We start from the raw sequence: 19,325 nt of genomic DNA on the forward strand, positions 1-19,325 counted from the left end.
CATTAGCGTCCATCTCTGAATCAGGCCCTATGTCAGAGATAAACAGAATTCTCTCTCAAGACAATATTGCTAATTAAACCCTAGTGTCAGGTTGCAGTAGTTAAAAGCCAGTCAACAAATTATCAGTTCATCAATTATGTGAATAGAACACAATAGTGGACTATAGAGGTCCTAACTACAGATGTGTCCGCATACATCTAGCCTCCTTGCGCGCTAAACAGCCCTTCTAGTCGCGCCATACCGTGGCATGACTCTGTAGTGCCTTTTCGTGCATCTTTGTACCTTCAAATGCATCTTATTCGCATAATGATGCGAATAGTTAGCACAAGCAGCTTCTGCTGTATAAATGATATGCAGCATGCCTATATTCTGTAAGCGACTGCGGGTGTAATTGCATGTGAAATGCTACATGATAGGGTCAGCGGCTGTAACACTGTAACGTAGCATTTAGCATGCAGATACACCTGCAGTCACACACAGAACATAGGCATGTTGCATATCATTTTAATCAGCAGAAGCTGCTTGTTCTAAATACTTGCATCACTATGTGAATAAGAACCGTTTGAAGGTAAAAGGACACATGAAAAGACGCTCAGCGCTACCTAGTCACATGGAGTTCCCGCGTTATGTGTGGCGCGCGTTCTAGCGCATGAAGGATAGATGTATGTGGGCACATCTGTATGGCTACTTATATGGTGAAACATCTGTCAGACTTATATCAGAATATATAGTGCAGCAGCCTTGTTGTGCAGAATAAGGAGACCCTGATGACGTGAAGGGAATTCTTTTTTGTAAAGGATCTCTCCTTGTAAAATATTAGAGAGCACGAAAATAGACCACATAACAATTGAAAATAATATTGGATATAGGAGAGTGCAAGAAGAGTGTTGCTGTCTCCCTTATTGTACGTCAAAGTTATTGGATAATCATTCAAGGAAGGGTAATTGAGTTGTAACAGTGAGTCATAAAATAATCTACCTACCACATTACAATGAGGCCGGTGCACAAGTAGATTTAAGATAGTGAAGCCATAATAAATTGATACTCTTTGGCTGTTCAGCATAGACTAAAATAACAACACCGTGTCCATACAAATCTTGGACAGGCTTATTAACGGATTCAGATAAATTAGTTATTTAATTTTTATAACAGAATCAGCCAGCCCAAGATTTGTATGGACACACTGTTATTATTTCAATTTATTCTGAACAGTCAGAGTATCAATTTATAATGGCTTCATTGTATCCTAAATCTACTTGTGCACTTGCCTCATTATAATGTGGTTGGTAAATACTTTTATGATGGAAAGACAGAGCTTTCGACTTGCTATTGTTAACTTTAAATCCTGAGATGCAAACTGTCTGTGATATTATTAATAAAATATAAATGTGCTAGATTATAGTTCATTGCTTACATACTGTATACCAGATTGATACACAGAACTTCAATTTGAAAAATTCTGTTTTAGATTTGCAGAGACAACGATTGTTCATCTGCTTTTATTTCAGATTGTATCTATGGTTAATTAATTATTCCCTGGCACCTGATTAGATTTTTATTGAACCAATAGCATGCTGGACAGATTATATCAAGTACAAACTATTAATAGAAGCTAATTATTTAGCTCTATATTACATAGGTGGAGTACATTTGTTGCCTAGTATGTCTTGATTCTCCCAATGGGAATGCTGTGATGTTACCTTTGCTGCCTAATATGTCTTGATTCTCCCAATGGGAATATTGGCCCTCATTCAGAGCCGTTCGCTATTTGCGGTCGTTCGTTTAAAAACAAGGGGTGGCTATTCAAATGATCCGTACGCACATTGCAGTCTGTTCACACCTTTAAGTCTGAACGAGCGAGCAAAACATACGCTCGTTTATTTGTTAAAAACGCCCCCTGGCCGCTCGCATCCTACGTCATGTCCGCTATTTATTAGATTAATCGAGTACATCGACCAGCGTATGAACTGCTCGCTATTCTTGTGGTTGGTGTTTGCTACCACAAATTTGCGAGCAGTTCTGGCTATAAAATAACCCAGTGACGTGAACAATGACGCTGCTGTTTTAAATATACACACCCATAAAACGCCCGTTTTGACCTTTAAGCACGCCTGCGTTCGGATCTCCACTCCCCATTTTCAAGCACCTTCCCCTGTTACCACCCACATACGCCTCATTCTGTCATTCAAAATAGCAGGCCCTCGCTATATTGCGTACCAACGATTTTCGGCCGCACTGACAGGTTCGCGCATGCGTACTAAAAACCGTACGCATGCGCAGATGTGCAAACATCGCTCGGAACGAGCGTACTGCCGCTAACGAGCGGCTCTGAATGAGGGCCATTGTTATGTATGCATATTTCATAATAGCATTAAACAGGAGGAACCTACATAATACATAGTTTTAGCTCCTCCAAGTGATTTTCAGTTTCAGCAGTTAAGAGTTTGCACGCAGATACCCTGATGCAGAATTCTGCTAAAAAGCCTTAGCATTCCGGCTAATTCCATCTAAAATACTAAGGGGTCTATTTACTAAGCGGTGTTAGGAGACAGAGTGAAAAGTGATAAGGTGCCAGCCAATCAGCTCCCAACTGTCATTTTTCAAACACAGCCTGTGAGATGACAGTTGGGAGCTGATTGGCTGGCACCTTATCACTTTTCACCCTGTCTCCTAACACCGCTTAGTAAATAGACCCCTAAATCTGGTGCATCCCTGTGTCTGCAAAATTATCCCCTAACACATTTAGTGCCTGGCTGTGAACATCCCAGCAAATGACTAGTTGAATTTCTCAGGTGCCTAGTGAGTGTTGAGTTATGGGTGCACATTTATTAGGATTCAATAACAGTTTTAAGGAAGCAGCGGCACTACAAGTCCTCACCCTTCTCACGCTTTTCTCTCAGTGCTCTGGTCTCCTCCAGATCCCGATGAGCATCCTTAATCTGATGGTCTGTCCAAAACTGCACTGCCTGGATATTACTCTGGAGAAAGACAGAGAAACTAGGCAGCCAAGTCATTACTTAAAGGAAACAGGCACAGACTGTAATGTTATGAGGGAACAGTGACTATTCTGCTAAAACAACACTCAGGGGAAACAGAGAGAAACAACAGCAGTTGATATTGTTCTGTGGTAATAGGGAGAGACTGTGGCACACCAAGTACACCCCTTCATGGCAAAGCTATTCACTGATGGTAGTGGCCTATTTCAGCAGGATAATGCGCCCTGAGCCATGGAGGGCCCACATTGCAACTTACAGGACTTAAAGAATCTACTGCTACTGTCCTGGTGCCAGATATTACAAGACATCATTAGAAGTCTTGAAGAGTCCATGCCTCAATGGGTCAGAGCTGTTTTGACAGCACAAGGGGAACCTACACAATATTAGACCTACACAATATTAGACAGATGGTTTTAATGTTATGGCTGTTGGGTGGACAGTATGTTATACAGGTTGAGTCTCCCATATTCAAATATTCCAAAATACGGAATATTCCGAAATACAGATTTTGATTTTAGATAGTGACGGTTCAATGCACATAAAATTTCTCAACGCGTTTCGGAATGTATTTTCCTTCTATATTCCGAAACGCGTTGATGAGTTGGAGGATCCCACAGGTTTTGAACCATCTCTAATATTGGCTGTATATATTTTTTTATTCTTAAGAACAGTTCCATATCCCATTCTTATGCCCGGGACATGAGTGGTTAGAGGAATGTGTTCTCAGCCCCAGTAGAGGAGAACAAACCAAAATATATGTGGGAGTTGTGATTTTATTGTTTTAAATTTTTGTTTTTATATATACATTTTTTTGATTAAAAAACTTTTTTGAAGTTATAAGGAGTCCATTTCCATTTGAGTGCTATCCGGTTTTGGTTTCATTTGGAATGAATTAGGAACTATTAATGACAAGCTCGTCTAGATGAAAAAAGAAACCTTTATGTGCATGTAGCAGCAAATTATTTGGTGAGTTCTTTTCCATTGGGAGTACTGAGCTATAGTTAGGTACATATAGAGAAGAACAAAGATACCTTTTGATGTATGCATTTGACTTATTTGCGGTGAGTCTGGAAACACAGGAATATAACTGAGGACGCAAAGAAAGAACTGCATATACTGATGAACTATTATTTTCCTTTGATTTGTCAAAATATATAGGAAAGTCGCCACAGAGGAAATCAAGAGTCCTAGGCATAAATGTTACGAAGAATCTCACAAGAGAGATAATCACATGTATACATTTACTGTACTTCTAAACCGAACACTCACCTCTGCCCTGTCATACTGTTGCAGGAGCTGGCTGGCGCTGTTCATCCTACCATCTTCCATCTCAATGATCTTTCTCAATATGGCAGCATTCTCCTGCTCCAGGTATTTGCAGTGGGAGCGCAAGTTGCATATGGATGACTTGCTACATGACTGTAGGAGGAATACAAATTGATAAATAACTGTAAAAAAACAAACAGACTTGTAGTCCTTCAAAGCACTGAATATACTGGTTAACAGAACCACTGTTTGGAATCTTGAATTATGATGTGAGTGGTATGAATACCTCTATAAGCAGCTGTGAAATATATCTTCATCTTTGCCCACATCTGACATTAGACAGTAGCCATTAAACATAATAATATCCTTGCTAACAGTGTCATGACAGGACATTTCTTATTCATGTCAGATAGTGAGATACATAATTAACCCAAAATAGTGTGTGTATGTTAAGATATGTAACAATCATCAATCACCAGAGTGCTACTGCAGGGCATCTGGACCCAGAGCCATCTCTAGCTGCTGCCTGCATGCATTGTGATGTCACTATGCAGGTCACAGTCCTATATAAAGGATGCCCAGCTACTGGCAGCCATTTTGTGGTGGCATTTTGTCATACATTGATACTCTCTGAGTAGTTCCTGCTTTATTTAGGTGACTTTGGATAACGACTACTGATATGAACTTCTTCCAATAAGATCCTGAACAGCAACATCTTCAGAAAAATGATCTGAATAACATCTTCGGGTAAGGACTTTATAACAAATTTTGGCCTACATCAGTATTTTTAGTAATGGTTTCCTATAGTTTAGTAAAATTAGCCAGTATTGTGGTTTAAGTTATTATATAGATGTTAATATTCTGCAGAGTAGAGTACGAGAATGTGAAATTAAGTATCCCTGAGTTGGTTTAATCACAATTGTATTTTGATTGCTGACAATCTAAACAGCATATGTTTCTGTTAGTTTGATAAAGGGATCTTCATATGTGCACTGAATGTTTGGATGATTATGTAACATTTCCCTCACCCCATTTATGACAGAGGAAGAGTCAATTAAATGTTGAGAAGGGGAGGTCTTGTTGGCTGGGGCCCACTCTGTTAATTCCTAGAGGTGAATCCTTTAGCTGGTTGGTAATTGAGTAGACAGGACTTTCCTCTCTATGAGGGAGTTTCTCAGCTGCTGGACTTGGGGAGGTTGTTACCCGGGCCTGGGCTTACTAGAGTGGCCTAGCGCCACCCCCCTCCCTCTTATCTCACGGCATGCTGCTGTGTGCTGGGCTGAAGTGGGAGATGGCTCGGCTCGCCACAGCAGTCTCCTATGCCTGTCTGGGGGGAAGGGGATCGATCACACTGATCGCGCGCGCCCCCCCGGCTTTGCTACAGATCCTGGCCTCTACGTAAAAATTGGCCTATCATCATTGCAGCATGATAATGACCAGCAGCATCAAATAGTGCCAAATTGGTGTTTCTAATTTTTCACAAAATTCTGCAACTTTTCTATTCTTATGTACTTAGGGAGACAGAGGGCCTGATTCAGACTCGCGAGCGCTATGCGGGTCGATTGTGGCCCAGTGAGAGCCGGCTCCGTCGTGCGCATGCGCGAGACCCGGATAGCGACGGGCAAACCATCGCTCCGGGTCTCGTACAAAAGGGGGCGTGCTGTCACTCAACATCTTTGGTGGGTGGGCCGGGGGCGTGGCTGCCCAGACAGAGGCGTTCCCCTGGGAACGCCTACCGTCTGGAGCCGGCCCCACTGAGATCACAAGTGTCAGTGGTGTCAGTGGGGCCGGCGACGAGACCCTACCACAAGGGTCTCGTTGCAAGCCCGATGGCCCGATGGTCGCGATGGTCATCATGGCCGCTCGCTATAGCTGTGGGTGGTCACCCACAGCTATGCGAGCGGCCAGGAGGCCGTTCTGAAAAACCAGAGGGCCGGCCCTGATTCAGAGCGAGCACTCTGTCAAAGCGTCCGGCTCTGAATCAGGCCCAGAGTGCTGAAAATTTAGTGTACACACCTATGTGGATCTGGCCACACTCACACAGTACTGTTCAAAGCTCCTCCCCTTCTCAATATAGGCCCTTGAACATTTACAGCCCCAGGCTCATGTGGCCCTTAACCACTTTACTGACAAATTCTTTTTCCAAAAACTGCTCCGAAATTGTCGTTTATTTTTTTAAGATTGAATTAGGTCGAGAACATCATTTTAAAACTATTCCAACGCATTTTTTTATTTATTTTTTTAAACACCATATACCACAAAAATATATATTTTTTATGGTATACTGTAGTGATGGCCATTGACAGCTGTACAATAGATTTTTTGAGACCGTAGCTGCCGATGTTTCCTGAACATCGGTTGGGGGGCTGCAGACACAATGTAAATACATATACAGTATATATGCATATATATATATATATATATATATATATATATATATATATTGTGATAGGATCACTGGTAAAGTGGTCTGTGGCAGGTACATTTGTCCCAGATTCCTGTCTTGTGTGTTTTAAACCCCCAGGAGAAAGTCTACAGTGTAGCAGGCTTGAGTCTCGGCTTTTTGAAAAGCCGGTTTGGGACCTGGGGGTTGTGGGTGAGAGGAGAGGGAGGGCTCCACCCATGGCCACTCCAGGTTTTGGTTCTCTTAGCCTGGTAACAGGCTTGTTAGGGTTCCCACCTGAGAGTGGCCAATATAAGCCCTGTGTGTTTAGGGCTGAGTGTCTCACCTGGGAGAGCAGACAGGGAGTTTGCTCAGAGACACTTGAAAACCTATCTGTAAGTACTGTGCTGTGCTTTGTTGCTGGCGAGGGCATTAGGCCCTGCCAGGTTCTGGTAGTGAGGGAACTACCTGTGAAGTTAGTGCCCCGACAGGGCTAGGATTTATATTTATGTTTTCTTTATGTTGTTTCTGACATTGTACAATAAAGACTGGCGCCGACCAGCTTGTACTCGCATCCAGACTGGTGTGCTGCTTCCCTGCTGCTGTGTGTGTGTGTAAGGAAGGAGTCCCCTACCCAAGAGAGGGACCTCCTAATCGGACTGTGTCACAATATGGTGGAGAATGCGGGCATCCACACACACTGAAGTTGCAGCAAGAGGAAAACTTTCCGTTTAAAAATTAAAGGGACAGACACCCAATTTGTGAGTGTGGAAATAACACTGTGTCCTCGGAGTCCCATAGAGGAGGCGTCAGCCAATGCTCAGAGAGGCAAGGTTCAGCTTCCAACCTACACCCCAGGACAAAATGGAGGACATTATCAAGGCCTTGCTCCAAGCTACAGGAGCTCAGCAGGAATCTACCATGGCCCAGCAGGAAGCTACCAGGGCTCTGCAGGAATCCACCAGGGTGCAACTGTTGGCCTTGGAGACAGCCCAGGGGCAACAACAGGTTGCCATCGAGGAAACCCGCCAGGCCTTAGCGGAAAACAGCCAGGCCATAAAAGAGGTGGTACAGCACCTGGTCGTCCGGCCCAGAGATGTTAATACGGGTCCTCCCAACACCACTCACTCCGTATGAGCCAGTCACTTCTTCCACAAGATGACTTCGGGCGATGATGTGGAGGAATATCTCACCGCATTTGAAAGGACGGCCGAAAGGGAGAGTTGGCCCCAGGAGCAGTGGGCAAGTTTGGTGGCACCTTTTTTGTCTGGGGAGCCACAAAAAGCATATTTCGACTTATGCCTGGCTGATGCCAAGGACTATAAAAAACTAAAACAGGAGATCCTAACTCGCTTGGGAGTCACCACCTTTGTTCGTGCCCAACGGGTTCACCGCTGGGAGTTCCATAGGGATAAGCCTCCACGTTCACAGATGCATGACCTCGTCCATCTGTCCTCAAAATGGCTACAGCCCGAGGCGCTGACAGGACCACAGATCGTGGAAAGGGTCGTGATGGACCGGTACCTGCGATCATTACCTGTGACTCTGCGCAAGTGGGTGAGCCATGCAGACCCTAAGTCCGCGGACCAGTTGGTCGAGCTGGTGGAGAGGTACGTGGCGGCTGAGGAGCTGATGAGTATGCCCCACCGAGCCCCGATGGCGCACCGGCGAACTCCCACAGACACTGGTAAGACTGTTCCAGGGGAGAAGGGTGCTGGGCGGTGGAATGTACCTAAGACTGAGGGTGTAGAACCTGGAGACAGGCTGCCAGGCCGGGAAGGTTCTTGCCCCGTAAACGACTAGACATTAATATGACTCAGTGTTTCTGATGTGGTGGCTTCGGCCATATTGCCGCTAATTGTTCACTTACAACTGAACCTATGCAATGTGATACTGCTCATGTCTACCGCAGGGGGTCTTTCTTTGCACAGATAGCCTGTACGGCTGACCGGCAGGATGAGACTGATAGGCACATGTGTGTACTCACTGTAGATGGCAACCGAGTAGAGGCACTGTTAGACTCTGGTAGCTTGGTGACACTTATAAAAGCTGAGCTGGTGAACCCCTTGCGGCATGAGGGGAAAACTGTTGGTGTGACCTGCATACATGGGGATACTCGATATTATGTTACTGCCGAGGTGAACATCGAGACACCATGTGGTTCTGCTATAGTTTCTGTGGGTTTGGTGCATGGTCTGATGTACGATGCAATATTGGGGAGAGACTTTGCTCACTTCTGGAAGTTGGGAAAAAGTCGTTTTGTTCCAGAAGTGAACAACCCCGGTCCATTTGAGAAGGTTGTCGATGTAGTGGAGGAGGGAGTTTCTTCTGAGTCAGAGTTATTCCCTTTTTCTACTATGGTTGGCGAACTAGAGAATGCGGAGCGTGACGGTGGCCCGCCAACTGATGTGCCTCCCATTGAGGTGGGAAGTGTTGTTGGGCCAGTTGATTGTCTGCCTGATTTAGAGGTCAGAAGAGAGGTCTTTGCCGTGGAGCAGTTGAAAGACCCTACTTTGGTAAAAGCCAGGGAGAATGTAAAAGTAGTTGATGGCAAACCCGTAGACCCTGATAGTCCTTTGTCCTATCCCCACATGGCAATGTGTCAGGATTTGTTATATCAGGTGACTAAGAAGGGGGAAGATGTTGTGGAACAACTAATAGTTCCCAAAGCCTACAGAAGAACAGTGTTGGATCTGGCCCATGGTCATATAACGGCAGGCCATCTAGGGGTAGAGAAAAACCACTGAGCGAATAATGCAGAGGTTTTTCTGGCCCGGGCTTCATAAAGAGGTATCTGACTTTTGTGCATCCTGCCCTGAGTGTCAGTATCATGCTCCCAGGCCACATTTTAAGGGTCCACTAGTTCCATTGCCTATTATAGAGGTGCCGTTTGAAAGAATAGCGATGGATTTGGTTGGACCCTTAATGAAGTCTGCCAGGGGACACCAGTATATTCTGGTCATAATGGATTACGCTACCAGGTACCTGGAAGCGATCCCGTTGCGCAATACGTCAACCAAGACCATTGCCAGAGAGCTAGTTCATGTCTTTAGCAGGCTGGGTATACCTAAGGAGATACTAACTGACCAGGGTACACCGTTTATGTCAAAAGTCATGAAAGAGTTATGCCGCCTGTTCAAAATCGAACAGTTAAGAACTTCGGTTTATCACCCCCAAACCGATGGGCTGGTCGAGAGGTTTAACAAGACGTTAAAACACATGCTTAGGAAAGTGGTCGACAAGGATGGTAGGGATTGGGATTACTTGTTGCCGTATTTATTGTTGGCCATAAGAGAAGTTCCCCAGTCCTCCACCGGGTTTTCACCCTTCGACTTGTTGTATGGGAGACACCCAAGGGGGTTACTAGACATTGCCAAAGAGACATGGGAGGGGCAGTCTAGTCCTTACAAAACGGTGATTGAGTATGTTTCTCAAATGCAGGAGAGAATTGCTGCGGTAGTGCCGATAGTGAGAGAGCACCTGGAACAGGCTCAACAGGCACAGCAGAGGGTATACAACCGCAATACTCGGTTACGCAGCTTTGCTCCTGGGGACAGAGTGTTAGTATTGGTTCCCACTGTGGAAAATAAACTTTTCTCTAAATGGCAAGGGCCCTTTGAAATCTTAGAAAGAGTGGGGCAGGTCAATTACAAAGTTTACCAGCCGGGGAAAAGAAAGCCGGAACAGATATACCATATAAATCTGTTAAAGCCCTGGAAAGATAGAACGGTACTGTCGGCCGACCGAGCACCTCCAGTAAATCCAGGGCCCTTAGTTCCCGAAGTGACAGTGGCAAAAACCCTGTCGGCAATTCAACAACAAGAGGTCAAGGAGTTTCTGATTAGAAATAGGGTGCTGTTCTCTGACGTACCTGGGAAAACCTCGGTCATTAAACATGACATCATCACTGACCCAGGGGTTAAAGTTAATCTAAAGCCCTATAGGTTACCAGAAGCACAAAGAGAATCGGTGTCGAAAGAAATTAAAAATATGCTAGAGTTAGGGGTTATTGAAGAATCACATAGTGAATGGTCAAGTCCCATTGTGTTGATTCCAAAGCCCGACGGGAGTGTGCGTTTCTGCAATGACTTCCGAAAGTTGAACAGTGTTTCAAAATTCGATGCCTACCCGATGCCAAGAGTGGATGAGCTGATTGAGAGACTAGGGACGGCAAGGTATTTAACCACTCTGGACCTAACCAAAGGGTATTGGCAAGTACCGTTAACCGAGAGCGCCAAACAAAAGACAGCTTTTTCAGCGCCAGAGGGCTTGTTTCAGTACAAGATGTTGCCCTTCGGGCTACATGGGGCACCTGCTACCTTCCAAAGAATGATGGACAGGATTCTAAGGCCCCATAGACGGTATGCGGCTGCTTATCTGGATGACGTGGTCATTCATAGTCCTGATTGGCAGTCTCACTTACCCAGGGTACAAGCAGTGTTGGACTCCATCTATAAGGCAGGTTTGACAGCCAACCCAAAAAAGTGTTGTCTAGGCATGGAGGAAGTAAAATATCTGGGATACACCATTGGCAGAGGCCTGATAAAGCCTCAGCTCAATAAAGTTGATGCCATACAAAACTGGCCACGGCCTCTGAATAAGAAGCAGGTAAGAGCCTTCTTGGGAATTACGGGGTACTACAGGAGGTTTATACCCAACTTTGCAAAGCAAACAAAAAGTCATGGTAGAATGGAGTCCTGAGGCAGAGAAAGCTTTTCAGGAGTTGAAAGTAGCGTTGTGTTCCCAACCAGTCCTGATGACTCCTAATTTTGAAAGGGAATTCATAGTACAAACCGATGCATCAGAAGTAGGTATAGGAGCGGTCCTGTCCCAGAACAAGGAGGGTGAGGAACACCCTATTTTCTATCTTAGCAGAAAGTTGAATGTACATGAGAGAAACTATGCCACAGTGGAGAAGGAGGCGTTGGCCATAAAGTGGGCGTTAGAGGCTCTCAGGTACTACTTGGTCGGAAGAAAGTTCAAATTGATTACTGACCATGCCCCTCTGAAGTGGATGTCTGAAAATAAGGACAGTAATGTGAAAATTACGAGATGGTTCTTGGCGTTACAAACTTTTAAATTTTCAGTGGAACACAGGCCAGGAAGCCAGCTGGCCAATGCAGACGCGTTGTCACACGTTCATTGTTTGGGGGCTTCAGTTGTTCCGCCCCACAGGTCGAAACAAAGGGGGGGGGGATATGTGATAGGATCACTGGTAAAGTGGTCTGTGGCAGGTACATTTGTCCCAGATTCCTGTCTTGTGTGTTTTAAACCCCCAGGAGAAAGTCTGCAGTGTAGCAGGCTTGAGTCTCGGCTTTTTGAAAAGCCGGTTTGGGACCTGGGGGTTGTGGGTGAGAGGAGAGGGAGGGCTCCACCCACGGCCAGGTTTTGGTTCTCTTAGCCTGGTAACAGGCTTGTTAGGGTTCCCACCTGAGAGTGGCCAATATAAGCCTTGTGTGTTTAGGGCTGAGTGTCTCACCTGGGAGAGCAGACAGGGAGTTTGCTCAGAGACACTTGAAAACCTATCTGTAAGTACTGTGCTATGCTTTGTTGCTGGCGAGGGCATTAGGCCCTGCCAGGTTCTGGTAGTAAGGGAACTACCTGTGAAGTTAGTGCCCCGACAGGGCTAGGATTTATGTTTATGTTTTCTTTATGTTGTTTCTGACATTGTACAATAAAGACTGGCGCCGACCAGCTTGTTCTCAAATCCAGACTGGTGTGCTGCTACCCTGCTGCTGTGTGTGTGTGTAAGGAAGGAGTCCCCTACCCAGGAGAGGGACCTCCTAATCGGACTGTGTCACAATATATATACACACAGTATATATTAGGGATGTGCAGGCTCGGATAGGTTCGAGTTTGCACGTGGAGTTCGGATTTTTCCCTCCAAAAAAACGGAACTCAGAACGAGGCAAAACGTCATCTTACATGGACGAACATCATCATTCCTGGTCTTTTGTCCAGGAATGAAGATGTTCGTCCATGTAAGATGACGTTTTGCCTCGTTCTGAGTTCCGTTTTTTCGGAGGGAAAAATCCGAACTCCACGTGCAAACTCGAACCTATCCGAGCCTGCACATCCCTAGTATATATACAGTATATACACACACACATACACACACACACGTGTATATATTATATATAGAAATTATACATATATATATATATATACACACATATACACACACACATGTATATACATATACTGTACACACACTATCAGATCACTGTTCCGTGGGGGACACATGGAGCAAGCACTTACTGACAGCTGCGCCGAGAGGAGAACGGGGAGGTCGCTGGGCACAAAGCAGCAGCCGCCGACGCCTGGCCGGAATGAAGGAGAAGGAGGGCATTGATCAGCGGCAGCCGCCGGGCCGGAAGTAGACGGACACCCAGCAGCTGCCAACGGGACAGGAGGAGCAGGTAAGAACACTTCAGCCGTCGCCGCAGCACCGGGAGGAGGGGGAGGAGGGTGGGCTGGCTCGGGGACCAGCGCTGGAGGACCGCCGGGAGGAGGGGGTGGAGGGTGGGCTGGCTCGGGGACCAGCGCTGGAGGACCGCCAGGAGGAGGGGGTGGAGGGTGGGCTGGCTCGGGGACCAGCGCTGGAGGACCGCCGGGAGGAGGGGGTGGAGGGTGGGCTGGCTCGGGGACCATCGCTGGAGAACCGCCGGGAGAAGGGGGTGGAGAATGCATCAGCACGCAGAGTCACTGCAGCGCCGGGGGAAGTGGATGGGATGGCCCGGGGACACTGCAGTGCATAAAGTTGAGCCAGCTGCCAGGAGGGGAAGGTCACGCAGGCTGTGGCCAGCAGTGATCGGGATACACTGGGTACACACTGGAGCCAGTAGCCGCGCGGGGAGGAGGGTGCCGCCGGATGCCCGATCACTGTGGCCAGCAGTGATCGGAACACACTGGACGGGCAGCTAGGGGTGCCGAGGGACCAGCAGATTAGCTTCCCGCAGCCGCCCAGTGGGCATTTCTGACTGGTCGTTTCAGATATGACCATGTCAGTTAAAGCCCGGTCTGGTATGGTCGTATCTGATACGACTGTGCCAGGCAAGTGGTTAATGCAGCCCTGCCTATCAGATATAGTTAGGAGAAGCAAGGCAGTTTCAGCAGCTTATTGGGCAAGTGGTGGAGCTTCAGCTGGGGTGCCCAGAGGGGGAAAACCATGTACACAGTAAGTGCAGACTGTGTTATGCAGCCTCTTTGAATGGCTGCACACAGAGGAGTTACACAACTGGACAACGTATAAATATTATTTACAGTATTTACAAAATAAAAACAAAAGCAGTACACTGGGAATTACTGGTGAAGCTATGGCCAATCCTTCCATGCTCTCAGCAGTGAGTGCACAGGGACAATCCCCAGTGAAGTTACCTCCTCAGCAGTGAGGCTCAGGGGGCTGCCCGCTGTGTAGGTGCCCCTCAGCAGTGAGTGCTTAAGGTACTAACCACAGTGTTGGTACTCCCTCAGCAGTAAGTGTCCGGTGTGCAGGCCCCAGTGTAGGTACCCCTTCAGCAGTGAGTGCCCAAGGGGCTGGCCCCAGTGTAGGTACCCTCTTTAACAGATGAACTCAGTGTAGGTAAACCCTCAGCAGTGAGTGCTCAAGGGTCAGCCCTCAGCTGCACTAATAACAAAAGTTGCAACTTGTGCACACGTGTTTGCAGACACTTCAGGAGTTGGATTACCAGGAATAGAGGACACCCAGCTCCAGAGGTGGCTCAAAGTTTGACCAAGTCCTGTGAGGGCAGAGAGGGGAACGCATACACCACCAGCCTATAACCTACTAGTGTTCCTTCTAGCTCCGGCGGGAGGCAGGGCGCCGGAGCTAGAGAGGGCATGTCCGAGAAGGGGGCGTGGTCATCGGAAAAGGGGGCGTGTCTATAAGACGCGTCCCCTTTTCGTCACTCTTGGGGGCGTGCCCGGCACTTACGGACACGCCGGGCAGCCCCCAAGCCCTGCAGACAGGGAGAATAGATGCCGGGCGCATGCGCCCAGCGTCTATTCTCCGGCGGTGACCGGGTCACCGCATGTTTCTCCACCCGCGGGACACTGCGTCCCGCGGGTGAGAACGGCTCCCGCAGGCTGTGAGGGCAGGGCGCTTTTTGCCCTCCTCCTGGAGGGCAGGGTGCTTTTTGCTCTCCAGAAGGAGGGCAGGGCGCCGCGCCCCGCTAAAACAGCCTAGCGGGAACGCTACCTACCATACTTCCACTCTGCCTGCCTGTATACCCTGACGTACTTCCATGGCCTGTAATACAATGTAATGAGAGATGATGCAGCCCCCAAAGACAACCAGGTGGGTAAACACCCCGCAAGAAGTTAAAAAGTCGATCTCCATTATTCTCCAAGGGATATCCCAACATATGATTTATGTGCTTAAGAATCTTGAATCAAGTAAGTTTAGAGTTCACTCTAGGTTCGGCGACGGCCAGGGTACTGGACCTAAAGGGGGGTACTTATGTGCAGCCATGCCAAAAAGGTGGAGTGGCCTTGAGAAAAGGCGGCATGTCTCTAAGACGCACCACCCTTTTCATCACTCTTGGGGACGTGCCCCAAGTTTTCCTGTCTCTGAATAGATGCCGAGCGCATGTGAATGGCACCCAACAGGTTGTTTTAAATGGATACTGCCCAAAAAGCAGGGCACATTCAGCCCTTTTTAAATCGAGCAGGGCGCGGCACCCCGCTAAAATAGCCTTGTGGGAGCGCTATAAGTTTACAAAACTGGAAATGCGCAGCACCGACATCCAGTATAACATAAGGGTGCAACAGACTAACCTGGGGGCTATAATAGAAATAAAAAATCAACAGTAGCACATACTCAATACACAGAATGTCTCTTCATAAACTGTCTCTAAACTTGTATATCTTCTGTGGCCAGACACCACAAAAACATTTCAGATAGGCACCCTGTGTCTCAATTGTCCATTTAAAGATGGCGCCACGGCATGAGGGTTAACCCCTTCAGTGCCTCGGCTGACATCTTTGCCAAGTGGGGGAGCGAGAGTGCTGGCTGCAGGACTGGGACCCGGCCACACCTCCCATGAACAAAACTTTCCTCTAGTCTCCAAACCTTCAAGTGTTCCCTGAAAACTCACCTCTTCAGACAAGCTTATCAAATTCCCGAGCCACCCACATGACCTCCATAAGCTATACTACCCAATTACATCCCCTATATACAACATACTTTCTCTTTCTCCATTTTCACATTCTCCTGGTCCTACAGATGTGTCCTTGCTCATCTAGCCTCAATACGCCATGCAGGTCTCGTGCAACTCTGTGCTAATTAATTTGATATGTGACACTTGTATATCTGTGTGCGATTCGGACTGTAAAGAGAACTTGGTGTGGAAAAAAGCCACACAACGGCCGCACTTGATGGCAACCTGAACTTGCTCAAAACTGTGTGCAGCCCCATAGGGCTGCATACAAAATTGAGCGAGTTCAGCCTGAAAGAGGGCAGCGAGTTGCAGTGCCATTGCCGGCATTTCAATGCCGTGGCAACAGCAAAACGCGACCGATTCGCACCCCTTGCGGCTAACTGGATTGCCTCAATAGCTGCATATTAATAAAATTATGGTGATTTATTATTTCTTGTTGCTTTGCTGACATCTAAAGGTTTGTATCAGTACTACAATGTCAATTTATACAAGACATTTAAAACACTTCAATTTCAAAATTCTTAATAAAATAATTATTTTGCCACATCCTTTATATTTATTTTACATGATTTTATATCTCTTTATTTTCTAAGACACTGGGGCAGATGTACTAAGCTCTGTAAAGTGATAAATTGGAGAGTGATAAACTACCAACCAATCAGCTCCTGTCATTTTTCAAACACAGCATGTAACATGTGTCAAAGCTGGTTTAGTGGCTGAGACAGAATCAGTGTAAAATTAGCTTGGAGCGACACCATCTTGCGAATGGCAAACAGACTCCATCTTAAAAATAAGAATCTGCAAGACGCCATTTTGCGCCATTTTAAGTTACAACTCACGAGCGAAGTACAGATGGCAATGTTTTTGATAATCTTTTTAGAGGCCAAGACAGGCCCATTCTGGGGACAAACTTGCATAGAGAAATACCAAAACAAACACAGTATCAGTTAGCAACTAGAATAACAGATTCCTGAGAAAAGGAATTAGAAAAGAACAATACACCAGGAACTGTGGGTGTTTTTGCATGTAAATGGAGAGACCCCACATGTAGGCAGGTATAGCTATGGCAATTGTAATATGGCCCAGACACTTGAATTAAATCTGCTCTTTTAAACTTACTGTCAGACAGGCTGGCACCAGCAAGGTTGGGGGTCTCCACCCTGTTTGAGAGTGAAGCTCACTGCCCATAACACATTTGCATTGCAGTTTGAAATGTTAGTAAGAAATTATATATATATATATATATATATATATATATATATATATATTAAATCCATCATAAATAGAATCTCATGCATAAAATGTCTTTTGTGAAACAGCTTAGATTTACATGCAGGGGGAATAGAGGAGACAATAGGCTGTTGGACGTTGACCTGTGTCCATTTAAATCAACCTGTTAAATACCCTGTAACAGATGCACCCGCACTGGGAACCAATGGGATCAGCATAAACCTCTCTATTGTGTTGTCTGTTTCTGTAAGGATATAAATGTGTGTATTGTGACCCCGCTCTGGAGTCTTCTTGCTGATTGCCGATTGCAGCAGGTTTCTTGCTGATGCCGGTATCTGGTCCAGAGCGCGTGCGCGTGCGTATGTATAACTGTATCTTGGGTCTGTATAATTCTTTGCGCTAAATTGTACTTAGGGCCTGATTCAGAGCCGGACGCTATTTGCGCTCGCTCGTTCAGAAAAAGGGGCCGGCTATTTATATTGAGCGTTCGCTCTTTGCGGTCTGTTGACGGCTCTATGTCTGAGCGAGCGAATGAAACATGCGCTCGCTATTTTGTAAAGACGCCCCCTGGCCGCTCGCATCCTACGTCATCTCCGCTATTTATTAGATTAATCTAATACATCGAAAGGCATCTGAACTGGTCGCAGTGCTTGTGGTAGGATTTTCCTACTGCAATCATGCGAACAGTTCAGGCTAAGAAACAACCAAGTGACGTGGTCGATGACGCTGCTTTGTTAATTATGCACACCCTTAAAACGCCCGTTTTGACCGTTTGGCACGCCTGCGTTCGGATCACCACTCCCCGTTTTCAAGCACCTTCCCCTGTTACCACCCACAAACGCCTCATCCTGTCACTCAAATTAGCAGGCACTCGCTATTTTGCGAGCGCTCGATTTTCGATCGCAATGACTGGTTGGCGCAGTGCGCATTACGACCCATACGCATGCGCAGATGTGCGAACATCGCTCGGACCGAACGAGCGGCCGCTTAAAAGCGGCTCTGAATCAGGCCCTTAGATCACAGCGTGTAACTGACTGTACTTTACATGAATAAAAATACTTTGTGCTTTGGAAGCACATGTTCAAAGTCTAAAGTCTTTATTTTACTGTATGACTGTATGACTGCGTACGCAAATAGCGTCAATTTTAGAGGTTTATAGGCAGGGTTTAGAAGGTATAGCTAGGTGCGTATAAAGATTGAAATCCAGTATCCTTAGTTGGGGGCTTGTAGTGTGAGGTCACTTACCTACTCACATGATATACCTACGGTTATCGATATCTCACCAAAGGGTGGATAGTGGCCACAAGCAGTTTACCTGCAACCACTCGATGCTGAGAGATCGCTACCCGATATCGTGTGAGCAAGGGACGCTGACTAGAATCCAGGGGCAAGAAAGGAAAAAGTTTGTTTCCCTTTGTTGATAGAATTTCACGCTAAAAAGGCGCAGCAGTATTGCACACATGGCAGTCGCATTTTTGCGCTCGTAATAAAGACGCACTTTTGCGTACGCAGCTAACGTTAAGTCATACGGTTGTGTAGTAGTCGCATTATTGTGTAAGCGACTAGTCGCACAATAGCGTATACGTACTTCCGGTAGTGCTGCCACGTGTTTAAACAAAGCCGATAAGGTCACATTGTCAATTGTTGCCAATAACTGGGTTAACGTGTATTTTTCTGCGCAGGAAAAAAGTGTGTAACTGTGAGTACTTGTTTAGGGTGTAACACGGGACCTAAATGCTAAGGGTATCGCAGGACCCTTAAGTGCTAGGCGTAACGAATGGCCTAGTGACTCAGTAGCAGCTTACCATTTACTTTACACAAAGCAGGTGTATGGGTTGTTATATTTGTTAGGGTTCGACTCCCAGTGTGATTATAGCATTCAGTAATCAATGTGTGTGATCTGTTAGGCTTATTTGAACGATATAATTGAACAGCATAATTTTGGTTAGATTATGATTGTGAGCTGGTGAGAGGGTGGACGAAAATCAACTGGAAAACAAAGGGTACTTTGCTGCCCCCTAGCAGTTGAAATGTAGTCAAAAAGGGATTGCTGAGTGGAAGCGGCCTTTACTTCCGTAGGTGAGTGGAGGCGTCTAGAAGTCCTCCATAGGGTTCGCGGATACACCCTTTTTCAAAGGTGTCCGCAGGTAAGTGAAAGTATCTTGACTGTCTTGCCCATCGTATTATGCATACTAAGTACGGTGCTTATGCAATAAGGTATTGTGACGTATGGTTTAAAATAACGATGAAGAGTGTTAGACCGTTTCCCAGAATTGGTAGTTTTGATAAAGA

The 19,325-nt window shown here is 46.3% G+C and overlaps 1 protein-coding gene across 2 annotated transcripts in view; it reads right to left on the bottom strand.

Moving 5' to 3' along the window:
- CUNH20orf96 (chromosome unknown C20orf96 homolog) overlaps positions 1-19,325 on the bottom strand; it is a 99,417-nt gene that overhangs the window by 61,617 nt on the left and 18,475 nt on the right. For both annotated transcript variants that reach the window (XM_088467156.1, XM_088467155.1), the window contains exons 4-5: positions 4,266-4,415; positions 2,879-2,978 (exon numbers count right to left, since the gene is read on the bottom strand). In XM_088467156.1, the coding sequence (XP_088323282.1) occupies positions 2,879-2,978; positions 4,266-4,415 (250 nt within the window). The remainder of the gene's footprint in view (positions 1-2,878; positions 2,979-4,265; positions 4,416-19,325) is intronic.

The sequence above is a fragment of the Taudactylus pleione genome, unplaced genomic scaffold, assembly GCF_031769625.1.
Source record: "Taudactylus pleione unplaced genomic scaffold, aTauple2 ptg000069l, whole genome shotgun sequence".
NCBI lineage: Eukaryota > Metazoa > Chordata > Amphibia > Anura > Myobatrachidae > Taudactylus > Taudactylus pleione.